Source organism: Cephus cinctus, unplaced genomic scaffold (genome assembly GCF_000341935.2).
Source record: "Cephus cinctus unplaced genomic scaffold, Ccin1 Ccin1_scaffold0462, whole genome shotgun sequence".
NCBI lineage: Eukaryota > Metazoa > Arthropoda > Insecta > Hymenoptera > Cephidae > Cephus > Cephus cinctus.
Window position 1 is genome coordinate 915815 of NW_014333138.1, and position 13073 is coordinate 928887.

The following is a 13073-nucleotide window of genomic DNA, read 5'->3' on the forward strand; positions in this document are numbered from 1 at the left end:
AAACTGTAACATACATTAGCGCCATTTCTGACGGCGTCCGTGCGGTCTCTTTGGGAACTTTCAACGTGTTGCTACCCCAACGTATTGTAACGCACGTGTCATGTGCTCCTGATATTACTTAAGGATTTAGAAGACTCAACAATTCTACAACACCTTGATTGACACCTACTTATTCGGTGAGTGTTACCTAAAATTCATATTATATTGTCCATCTCTTATATCATTGTTTACGTCTAAAGGGATTCGTCTAAAAATAAAATTGACTGGAGGCTTCTAATACAATTATGGCGTTTGCCGTACAAGAATTAGTCTTTTTAATAATTCGCGTGACAATCTCTAGGTACTTTCTATTTCGTCTTTCAAGAGTTGCTGTCGATAATTTTTTCGTTTTAAGTAATCTCAGACAAAATTCTCTTTGGCGTGTGTCTGGCTCGCTAGAAAGTCTTTCGAGGCACGTGTGTCTGCACAAATATTCTTACCTAACGCGTAACGTCATAAACGAAACATCAGTGAGTTTAGAATCTTAGAAAAAGAAGAATTCAGAGTTAAGTCTGTCTGACTGTGAGTTTTCTCAGAGTAGGAATTTCGTGTAGGCATAATCATGACGACGAGAAAATTACCATCTCCCTTGAATCTCATCCTGTGGCTTAAACGTAATTCGATAATACACTTATTATTTCTGGTTTCGTTTCGCAATTTCGATTAGCATGACGATTCGATCGGAATATCACGGAGGAAGGCGTGACTGGCATATTCTTGTAATCGACTAGTCACATAGTCAACTATAAATGACACTTGCCAGCATCCTGATTTCCTCTTGATTAAATATTTGAATTAATCATTCATAAATTCAAAAATACTTTCATTCTCGTTAATATGTCATTGACATAAATCCACAAGTTTGATAAATTCCCACCGTTTATCTAAGCAATTGAATTTACACGCTTTATCCGAATGTTAACCTCAATTTTTGTTCTCACACTTGTAGTTAAAATTACTTAAAACACTGTATCGGTAATCATCCTCCACTGTTGATTGATCATTCCTGAAGGTCAATATACTTGATCCTTTCTCAATGGGTAATAAAATCCACAGGGCCGCAAGCTAACATTTATCCACATTACAATTGTCCCCATTAACTTGACATTTGCCAACAATGATTTCACGGGAATTCGTCATCCTTCCCTTTTCAATAAAAAAGAAGTCTCTACATCTTCATTTCCCGTGCACAATCATTTATCAAAAATCAACCTTTATTTATTAAATATTTTTTTAAGGTCCTCAACTGTCCTCATAAAAAAAATTCTTATCATACCCGTCTTATACTCATTAATATTAATCAATGTCACACGAAGTAGGTGCTGTTCTCTTATCAGTTGTCTGTTTTAAATAATTTAAAAAAATAAACCAAAGACGCCTTATGCTCGAGTGAAAAGAAGATGCTGGCGAAGATGGGGCAACCTTTCGCCTCCGTGGTTATGTAAAGGCCTCCGGCTGGATGACCTTTAGTTCGTTTCATGGCATGCGGCATTTACGTACTTGGACGATTATTACGTTCTATCAGTGTTTCCTTTTCATGGTGCATGATGCATCTTAACATACGTATTCTATTTTTTTTTTCCTTTATCGTGTAACTGAACGACATTTTTTGCTCTACCTGATAGCTTCTGCCTAAACAGTCTTTACGTCCGCGAAGCCATAATAAATGAAGTAAAATAATACTCTTAAAAAAAAATACTAATATTATGTAAAATTATTTTTAAATGATACGATACACCTAAGTTTGAAAACACGTAATTTTTATTCGTTTTCTTATAAAGAATGTGGCCGTGTATATACGATTCTGGAATTTCGTAGGAAATTTATGATAATTACGATGTATTAGGTATTCGTCCGATTTTGAATTTTTTTATTTACGGAAATCCAAAAGACTCTCTAGATCAACTTTTATGGATGTCACAACGTTCGGCAAGGTTGCGTGTCTTATGAGTGCTCATCTGATAGTGAAACTTGCTAAATTAAATGGTGGCAAGAAAATTTGACAACAATCATCAATGTTCATTACATGTAATGCTTCAATCATTGTGCTTATAAATGATAAATATTATCTCATTTATGCCCCATCCAAATTTACCGTATATATTGTTTAAGTTTATCTCATAGCGTGATAAAAAAGAAGTTTTTTCGATAATGAAAGATCGATAATGCACATATGCTTCGTATTCGAATCATGCTATGATTGTTTATGAAAAATGTCTAGGGTACATCTACATATACAAAAGGACTGTAAAATACGTCAATAAAGCTGAAACCGCCACAGTGGAATATCATAAAAAAATCTATGCTTTGTTTATTTTAGTTTTTTTATCGTTTATGTTATGGCGGTTTCAGTTTTTTTTTGAGCTAGGACCGCCACGAGTTTTGACCAAATTTGACTGCCGTATATCTTGGAGCTCTTGAATCCTAGAATAGATTCCAAGTGTTAAATCACCTTAACTTCGATGTGGGAAGGTACTTGTCAGTGGTGACCAAAGCGGGTTGGGGTTCGTTTTTGGATAAGGGGACGAGTCTGGCCGTTGCATATTTCTGAAACATTTCTTTGAGCTGGCACCACCACAGGTTTTTACTAAAAAGGGTGAAGCCCTTTTTTTGAACGCTTTTTACTTTCACGATAATTAATTAAAATACTCTATTTTTTGTATAAACTTTCTGTTCATTTTATTTTATAGTAAATCAACATTTTTTAAATTATTTTCTGAACTAAAATAAATCACAACGCGGTAGATGATTAGCAACTCTGATTTTGACCGCTTATAATTTTCAAAGAAATTTGATCGTTTTTCAAAATCTGCGGTGTACCATATGCATTTTTGTAAATCATCGTGCTTATGTGGGTTGTCATGCACCTGAAAATGAAATGAACGAAAACAACAAATTTCTCAAAATTAGTATGAATTTCGTTCACGTTTCTTCCTTCCAACTTGTGACATGATCGAGTAATTTATTTTTTTAAGTTACATCTAATTCTTTTTTTATCGGTTTTTGGGTAATGGGTGCGATGATAAAATATATTGTGCATGCTTTACGATCATTTCGAAAAGTTTAATGTTTATAAATAGGATGTATAAAAATTGTAATGAGCCTAACATTATAAACATCGTACAGGCGCGTTTTGTCCTCTAGAGAAAAAGAGATGAAATAACGATAATCGTGAATAAAATTGTTCTCACAAACGCGGACAAGTTTCCCCATAATTTTGTGTGCACTTTATAGGGTCAAAGGTCAGAAGCACTGATTTCTCCTCTCGTCCCCTTCTTCTCCAATATATCTGAAATCCTGTTTACGCGTCCAGGTAAACCGGTAAGTTCTCCTGCTGACGAAGCAGTGTCGCCAACGCTTTTTCGACATTTTCTGGTAAATGATCCAGTAGCATTCGTGGCATTACCGAAAGTTCCATAAAATCTTCAGCTTCGGCCCAACGCATCTGATATTGGCGTTCCTTGGCGGTTTGTTTTCTAAAATTGGCCAGAAATAAAATTTCAAAATTCTATCGCTCTTGTATTTGGAATAGCTTTGTTAAAGATTTAAAAAAATACCTCTTTTCTTTCTCCACCGGTTTGCACCTGACGATATGAAGAATTCGACCAGCTGTATACAGTCTCACTTTGGAGTATCGTCTGCGTGTCACGTCCTTTTCGAATATCATTGTTTCCTAATTAAAAAAAAAAAAAAATGGTAAATTTCAGTGCTTCCTTTTTTCAAGTTATTATCGATGATTCTTATTTAATTACTGTTTGTCGCGCTGGCGATGACTCTGTGAGCAGTGGCAATTGTCCGGGAATCGAATTAATCGTGTTACCATTCCTCCATGTCCTATCCAGGTCTCTCTCAGGGACACCAAACAGCATATAACCCAATCCATTCAGTACGACTCTGTACTGTCGAAATGATAAAACTATTACTATTTTGCTTTGCATGGTAATTTTATTCATAATGAAATTAAGCCTGAAATTCTCTACCTTGGGCAAGCGACAGGCTTGCAAAGCTATTAATAAGGACGTTCGAAAATTTTCAGTGCTGTCCACACCTAGTCTCATTACAAGATCATCACCCAGTCCAATAGTCAGCACAAATTCTTCTGTAACTCTTGCAGCCTCTCGACTCAGCAGTCCTGCTGTGATTGATTAAAAAATTTAATATTCAAATTTATTACAAAAATTGTCTGAAACTAAAAATAAAAATTACCTGGCGTGGCAAATGCATACACTTTCAAATTTGGGTAACGTGGTCTGATCATTAGACCTAATAGTACGGACAGTCCTGCACCCAAGCTGTGACCTTCGGAAAATAAAAATTATATTACCTAATTTTTGTTTACAAATTAACATTTTTTTTTTAATAACTGACTTTTGTACCTGTCAACGTTAAATTGTAGTGTGGATACATTTCAAAAGCTGTTTCCAAAATGTTCGATTGATCCAATTGCTTCAGAAGGACCTTTGCACCGATTATCATGCCTCTGTGCGCCTGTACAATTATTCATTATGTTATACCAAATAGAAAAATTTAATTAACCCTTTTATTAATAGATTCAAATTCACCATGCTGCCCGGTGGTAAACCTTCAACCTCAAAGGAATCCGAAGCTGCTGCGATATCAGTTATTAGATCACGGAGTGATATTGATCCTCTTATAACAATAACTATACTGGATGTCTTGTGATCGGCTATGACACAGAATGGAACCTGTTGACACGTATGTAAATTTGATATGACTTCTCTTTGCATTCTTATCTATAACGTTATCTTTTAGGATATTACCCAACTCCTAAATTCTATTGAATGATTTGACCAGATATTGAATCATGATAAGGAACTGATATCAATGATCATCTGAAATCATTGGACGAACCTCACAAAGATGATTTCTGAATGATGCATACAGTATGTCCTCCTCTGGTAACTGTGATAAATATTTGACACCAGCCAGATTACACAAACAACAATTGTCATCAATCACAATATTCCTTTTCCTCCTGAAATGTGACGTATCGTTCGTTTACTTGAATTGATAATTTGCAGTACTATCAACGATTTGTCATTGAGTAACCAACCGGAAGCAGGCGCAGCAGGTCATTCTACGAATCAATCGAAAGCATCCGGTACAGGCATGTTTGTAAAGTACAAAAAGCCATCCGTACGAAGCTATAGAGAGTTTCAAATAATGATTGGCCCATTCCAAGGACATCCAGCTTGGAGTGTTAGCGAATATAGCTTCTGCATCTGTAAGTATACTGATTAGCACACTATTGGTTGATTGTACAATTTATTTAAATATTATTTCAGTACCGTCACTGTATTGAGGCCTATTCAGAATATTTAATCTTCGAAGCTCCAGGGTTTCACGTTTCTGTCGCACCCTCAACAGAACGCAGCCCGCCATAACGTCTGATGGAACCAGGTCTGTCCCACGAAAAAGTGCACTGAGTAATCCTGAAAGTGAGGAAGAGAGTTATGAAAATTATGGAACTGAACTAAATATCAGAGACTGTACCTAGGCATTAGAGACTACAGCCTTGACACCTACAGAATTGTATAAATATATTTTTCCGGAAGTAGAAATTCGTTTTTTTTTTTCAGGAAATACACTGCTTTTGGATATTTCATGCATTATTTTCGACCTACGTAAGACATATTGGATTTTACAGTATGTATTGTATATGAAAAATTTAGTAGATATACTTAAACGAATGATGCATTGGTTATGTTAAATTAATTAATATTTTAAAAACTTTCAAAATTTCAATGATTTATTAAGTAAAGAAGCATGGATCTGTTAAGTCTCTAATTGTGTTGACCTCAGTCGCATGTACCTATGTCTCACCAGCGACATGTTGAAATGTTTCGCTTGCGCTTTCGTCCTTGTGCATCCACCAGAGGAACTTGAAACGTCGCATCCAGATCCTCGAGACTTTACGATGCTCCACGGAATCCTCGACCTCGTGAAGTCCCAATGATCCTAGTGGATCGAAGACTAATGCCAGACCCAGGATGGAAAGTCCTATGAGTACCCAATCGAAAAGTACCAAAGCTTCGACTACGGCTATCGTATACGATTCTTCGTTGCATTCGACCCTTTCTTTGCTGAGGACCCAAAGACTTCCTAGAATGTTCCACGCGACTTCCGGTAGTACTAATAATATCCTGTAAGACGATTACTTCGCTTACTTTACATACTATTGGTTTTATATTTCATGCTATTATACAAATATGTTTCAGTACTTGACGGTCAGGAGTGGCTGGACGAAACGACGTGCATACGTATCGGTTATCGACCCTCTTGCACTGTGATTGACTATGGCAAATGTTAGGATTATCACTACTCCCAAAATAACGATTTCGCCAATAAGGAATACTCGAACGAGTTCGCCGCCCATTCGACAGTTCCACGTCTCTCCATAGTATCTTGCTAAAGCTATACTCATCAACACGATCCTGAAACAGGACAATAGATTAATATGACGATATCTTTTTTTTTTATCGATTTCAATATTGCAATTTACGTTACCAAACTACTCGAATGAAAAGTTCGAACAGTCCTGGATAAACAAGATCGTCCGTTGCTGCCAGCCATTTTCGTCCAAATAATTTTAACGCTGGCATCCTCCTGCAAAAGAAAAGTTATATCTTTTATTTCATTATTTGCGAATCAAGATTGTTTCGAGGAAATTCACGGTTCTGCGAATGCTCGCGTGCATTTCTTTCCTTCCTGCTTTTTTCTTTTTTTAAATGCTCTTTACGCATCGAACGCCAACACATCTGTTATGCAATTTGGGAAAGTGAAACGCGTCTCGTAACAACGAGCCTGTAGCTGCAGCTGCACAGCCAAACATGCGTTTATAAGAGAGCGACAGCTCGATAAAGCAACTGGCACCGTAACATGGTATAATACGTTGCATTATCGTGCATCATCGATTCTACCTGTCCGACAATGACTGAAGGAAGGACTTGACAATGATTTAAAATCTTCATTTACATTCCAATTACTTGCACATATCCTCTTCTTATTTGACGTATGTGTGAATGCATTTGTAATGAATTAATCCGAGCAAGTGAACTTGGGTCGTGACACCAAGATGCATTGTTATCCATGACACGATTGTATTTGGCAGTATTCATTAATTACTTTTACGTCATAGAAGCCATTTTCTAGTAAATATTGGCCAAACGAACCAATTAGAAGGCCAATATGCGAATCGACGCGTTTCCAGTGCGTGATTACACGTGGAAGTGTGAAGCAAGAGAAGGAAAAAAATAAAGCAAAAGAAAAATGGCGGTAGCCAGAGAAAGGCAACTGGGACCTTAGGCGCTTTAGCTTTTGCGAAATCGATCACTGATTTAATAGTAAAATTTTATAATCGAACCAATGTATTCAAGTTCTTTAAGAATTTACTTGCACAATGTTAGAGAAATCTGTAATTCACATATATATTTCATTGTGTTTTAGTAATTCTTGCTACTGCCCACTTAATGTATCATAGTCGTAGTACTTGGAACTGTATCGTTATAACGGCTGTGACCTATATGGTAAGGTTACTGTCAGAAGTTACCAACTTAGACTATATCACTGTGTTATAAGCTACCTTGTGCTAAGTTTCTGCTCCACATATTATGAATTCATCAAATCGTGACATTATACCGGGTGATACGCGTAATCGTTCTGGGGAAGGTTGCAGGAATAATTTTCTAGTTGAATATCTCTACGGCTGAATGTGGCTTGGTGACCTGAGGTCGTAAGGGGGGATCCACACGTATCAGTTCAATCGTGATCTCAGTGTCACTATCTTGATGGCCATTCAAGACAAATTGCACAATTATTTTATTATTAGTCCGCTTTACTATTAATAGCTGTGACGTTAAATTGATCAGAGAGAACGAATCTTTTTCAAAGATACCTTTATTCCCTTTTTTTTTTTATAGTGCACCGATGTGCCATTGCATTTTATTTAAGATTCTGGTGTTGCTGCTCGCTCACGTGATTTTTTTGTAAATTGCTTTTAGCGTTATTACTCCTTTATATTCTGTATCTGGTTAATGTATCACTGGGTATATATGAATGTATGGTGAAAATGTAACTTTTCAAGAAATCAAAAGCGCTACGTTTCTACTCTCGTGCGTGGGACACGTAGAGGAAATAAAACAGGCTCGAGGTCGAGACCTTCTTTTCCGTAAAAATCTTAAAAACAAAAGTCACGGAAGTACCGAAATGATCTTCAACGCTGATATTATTATTATCAAAGTTCGTGTGAACTCCGAGGAGAAACGGAAATTTATGAAATGTTTCGAAACGCAGACTTCTTTAATTCCACAAGTCTTCAATAAAATATTTCACACGGTCCTATTCATATTTTTTACGTAACACGTATTTGCTTAGCATAATTTATTACAGACAATTTTTCAATTGAAGATGATCGTGCTTGAGTTTGGCTTATTAATTTGTTTACTGTAAAAATTGTCTTATTCACAGGATCTCCAGCATCTACGTTTGGTTATTGTAATCTGATGAATGCATAAAAAAATTACTATCCACAGGGTCATATGCTAAACATGCTTCTCGGTGGACTATGGCAACGCGAGAAGAAGGGAGAAAGTGCTAAGAGAAAGCCCAACCGTTATACCACGTTATGGTAAATATTGAGCACCCGGTAGGTTCGTTTGTAAGAAATTGAATATACGGTTACGAAAAGTTATTCAGCATAGATGTAAATCATTTGAATTTTACATAATATCAGTAAACGTAATTAAATCCTTGCATGACATCTATACACGTGATTCTTCTGCTGTCATCCTTTTATTTTAATTATATTGAAAATAATTTTTTTATCTCCTCACCGATTTTTTACTCGAAACTTGTAAACGTAATGTCAGGAATATTTCTTATGCCAGTCATTCGCAAGTTCATTAACAGATGCCCCCTTTAATATCATCCAAGAGTCTGTTTAAACACTTCAAAAATAAATAGCAAATATTTAATTTTCTTTTACGTAAAGAACGTTAATATCTTCATTGGTCGTTGATGACAGTCTCTGACCGTTCTTTTTGGACTTTCCCATTTGACGACACACTTTTTCAATTATTTCCTCACGTTATGCATACGTTGTGCAATATTACTATAGCGGCTGAAATTGAAAAATAAAACGACTACATTGATCAGCCTATGTACCAGGATTGCTGTCACTTAGTAATTTCTTGTTCAATAACACTCACTAAAGTTCAGTGGGAAATACGTTTAGCATTTTACATCACTGTACTGTGCTAACTGTTTAACACGGTTAAAGTATATCCGGAATCCAAGATTCCAGAACGTCATTATCACTGCTTAATCTAACAAGCAGCTAATTACGGTGCAATTATTTGCACGCGATATATACATCGCATACCTACCAAACATAAAAATCCTTTCACGTCACGTATGTCATCAAAAACGCATCAATCCCACTTTCACGCTTTGCACGAACCATGCATTTAAAAAAAATGAATTATTCCTATGCGAAAAAACATTGAAAAAAAAAAAATTCATATCTCCACACCAAGCGATATTCTTTTGAAATATGGTAAACCGGTTTTTTTCTCAGCTAACTCTATGAAAATACTCTTATAAGATGGACGCCTATGCTCAACTACAAGCGTGACTGTTTCTCATTGAATAACGATGAATTTATTTTCTATCAAAATTCTTACTCTTGGACGCGTTCTTTCCAACGAGGTGCAATTTAAACGCATTGGAATATTCTGCTTTGTTTCTTCAGTGCATTCCCATGCACTGTACATTCAAGGTACCGTAAACTGCGGCTACACCGGTTCACCTTGCAGCGCGACTCGAATGCGACTGTCGTTACTTCGAAACCTTCCTTCTACCTAGGGAGGACTTCCACCACCTTCTACCACCTTGGCTTAACCATTGCCGTGGAAAGGTACCGTCCTGTCACCGTTGCGCTTCGTCGAATTTAAGCTGCCGTTCACAACGGTGGCCGTTGCTCGTTCACTATCGGTGACGGTTTTTAATATACGATCAAATGTAGATTACTGTAATGATATTTTTATAATTTTAATTTACATACATTTATTTATGTAATACGTCTATGGCTATTTTCTAACGACCACAGTTACGTTTATTTCTAACCAAATTTTTTTCATGATACGTCAACAGTCAAGTTTCGTGGGAAATTTTTTTTCACGGTTTCTCGATTGATTTTTTTTTTTCGTAGGGAAAATAATTTTTGTTTCTGGCTTTTAATTGGTAAATCATACAGAGATAGTATCTGTATGTGATTTCGTATTTATGTTTTGTGAAATTTAGGAAAATTTTTTTGACTATCTTATTTATGTCTGCTTCCATGTTACTATTGTTTTTTTTTTTCTATTTCGGTTATACACAAATATATACAATTTATATATAATATATACATATTTTCTTCAGATCTGTAAGGTGCACAATCCACCTTCACTCTAGGGAAGAAGTAACCGAAGTAAGCAAAACCAGAGGCAACAGTTGAACCGTAAAATGTTTTTTCTTTGTTGGCGTTTGATCTGATTGGCTGACCGTGACGTATTACCAATTCTATGCTATGGTAGTATCGTTACCATCTTAAATTGAAAATAGAAATATTTTTTTCGATAACAATTTCTTACGTTTTTCCATATTCTCGGCAATGGATATTTTTATTAAAATTTTTCACCACTTTTATGCCTGTTGAACAAAATATATGTCACACAGTCTATTGCGACTTGTCGCGTACAGAGCATTCTTATAATAAGTCCTTTATGCTAATTTTTTTGACAATCGTGTAGTCGTGTACGTCAGAGAACTAACCGGTATATTTGTTTCATGAACTTCTATTTAAATTTCCACTTATCCTTCAACCATTTACATTTATCTTTTTCTTTTATTTCCCATAAGCATCATCGCTCAGGCAGAAGGCAAAGTTTCACGATGAGCATCGTCAAGCTGCAAAACGTAAACGTCCATGTTAACGAAGCGTGAGCAAGAGTCGAGCGTGGATAAATGCGAATTTTTCATCTTGCAAATTTTCCATTACTTCTCAAGTCGAATAATAATAGCTGAGTCATAAGGAAATAACGATTAAATACGTGGAATTTCATTACAAGAAAACCACTGCCATTAGTCAATCTTCATTTTGCACGACTATCGAACATTAAAACCGATTATACCGATACCAAGGAAAAGTTTCCAATAGTAAAGAATAAATAATTTTCAAAATTTCAAATAACTCTATTGTACGAAGAACCGTAATTTGATAACCTAGTAATTATGTTATGCGACTATATGCAGATTTTAAATAGTCACTTAACTATGCCGATATAATATTCGCACGTCCACCTTGTATTTGTTTGCATAAGTAACGTGCGAAAATAAAAGGGAAGCAGCGATGTGGTCGTCTATGCGTACGCAAGAGATTATTGCGAAAACAAGAAAAAAATTGACTTGTATAAGAATCGTTGATTTTTGTTTCCTTAAATCTTTCATGTAAGTGATGCTGAGATGAATAAGTTATAATAGCGCCTAAATAACTCTACATGACTAATTCTTATGCACACGGGTAGACCTTGAATACTGCCCAGTATGTTTTTTACATCTATATTTTCGGAATCGGCTGGTTATTAACTCCAATCCAATAATAATAGCAATAACAATGACGTCTTTATAGTCAACGGGTTACAATAAGCAAAAAATCAGTCACTCACGCAATTAGAAAACATTATAATTCTGTACTTACTGATCTTCTGGACATCGTGAATAAAAAAGATTTTGCGAAGCAGTTCTTTTGATCATTTAGCAAGGCATTTAGCGCCTGCCGATACAACCGTCAGTACATTTGACAGAAACGTGTTACTCTTTTTTCTGTTTAAACATTTTATTGTTGTTTCCGTTTCTAGGCAACAAAGTCTTCGGCGGGACTTCCAAACGACATAACAAATTTTCATACGAATCGATAGATTTTTATTTTATTATTTACTTTACTTTATTATTGTGACTGCCGTCCATTTCTAGATATTGTCAGTTGGTCCTAACCATGGACTGAAGATAAATATTATCATGCTTTGTGTCGGATGAGTCTAGACGTTGCCAACAACTGCAGCCCTACAGATGTAGATCGAGTTACCGACTGAGATACTAACGCATAATGTAGTAACAGCTGTTTCGATTCACAGGTGGCAGCACTCTCGACAATGGGTCAGTCTGTCAGAATATGGTCAGACACGCGTGAATACCTAATCCATTTGTCTGCGGTCAACGATTTAAGATAAACTAGTCTAATATCCGTGACTTAATATAAATAAACTAGACATGCCCATGTATTCTGTGCTTAGCGATTCCCATATGTATATCCATATATAACATGTATATCCATATATTGCATTGTTGGCAATATCCAGGCTCGCGTGATACCACAACCCAGATCCCTAGTCAATTTTACCTCTTCAGCCGACGAATACACGTTTCGAGCAGCATCGAGTAACATTTCGCCTTAAAAGTTCACACCATACCATACAGATGGCAGCACGTTAAGCGAAGAATAATGCGCACCGCGTATCGTTTAAATAGCCGAAGAATTACAACAGAAGCGATGAAAGCTATTTCGCGATCTTGTATGGAACGAAGAGCAACGACAAAAATTCCCAAAGAATAATTAACAATAGACGAATCATTAATCTTTACAAAAAGACTCACCTGCACCATGGAAGAACCTGCATTCGCTATTCACAAACGATAACTCAAGTGCAAAAGTATCCAATAGCCGCATCTTCAAAACGGACCACCTCTCAGATGTATCTTGGGTAGAAAGCGCAGCGTACAGATTCAGCGAATGGACAGTTAACACTATAGCTATAGCCGACGTATCTAAGGTGCAGACATATACAAAGTGGTTCGTAGGGGGTCAGGGGGTTGAAGCCTGTAAGGGTTGGTCGGTCGACCGGTCGGCTGGCCGTTCGGTCCCTCAAGCATTGGATAGAGGAACTAGTGGTAAGCGAGTGGTAAGGATAGGTTGT

The 13073-nt window shown here is 36.4% G+C and overlaps 1 protein-coding gene and 1 long non-coding RNA gene across 8 annotated transcripts; one reads left to right on the plus strand and one right to left on the minus strand.

The window, feature by feature from the left end:
• The first annotated feature begins 69 nt into the window (after positions 1–69).
• LOC112494397 lies at positions 70–4954 on the plus strand. Its single transcript, XR_003059784.1, has 3 exons — positions 70–176; positions 4590–4755; positions 4813–4954. It is a non-coding gene; the product is annotated as an uncharacterized LOC112494397 (long non-coding RNA).
• LOC107268010 (sn1-specific diacylglycerol lipase beta) lies at positions 1887–10710 on the minus strand. 7 transcript variants are annotated; one of them, XM_015740332.2, is made up of 15 exons: positions 9741–9905; positions 9444–9505; positions 6568–6666; positions 6282–6494; positions 5884–6203; positions 5349–5492; positions 5114–5282; positions 4912–5035; positions 4602–4745; positions 4416–4527; positions 4246–4338; positions 4020–4174; positions 3792–3938; positions 3597–3712; positions 1887–3515 (listed from the first exon to the last, which is right to left on the minus strand). In XM_015740332.2, exons 3-15 carry the CDS (start codon positions 6660–6662, stop codon positions 3341–3343), a joined length of 2007 nt encoding a protein of 668 aa, XP_015595818.1. In that variant the 5' UTR covers positions 6663–6666; positions 9444–9505; positions 9741–9905; the 3' UTR covers positions 1887–3340. The 7 variants fall into 7 exon arrangements, 6 of the variants coding, with proteins under 6 accessions (XP_015595818.1, XP_024941106.1, XP_015595819.1 ...); XM_025085338.1 differs by lacking the exons at positions 9444–9505; positions 9741–9905 and adding an exon at positions 10692–10710; XM_015740333.2 differs by lacking the exon at positions 9444–9505 and having other exon boundaries at positions 4020–4171.
• Positions 10711–13073: the final 2363 nt, after the last annotated feature.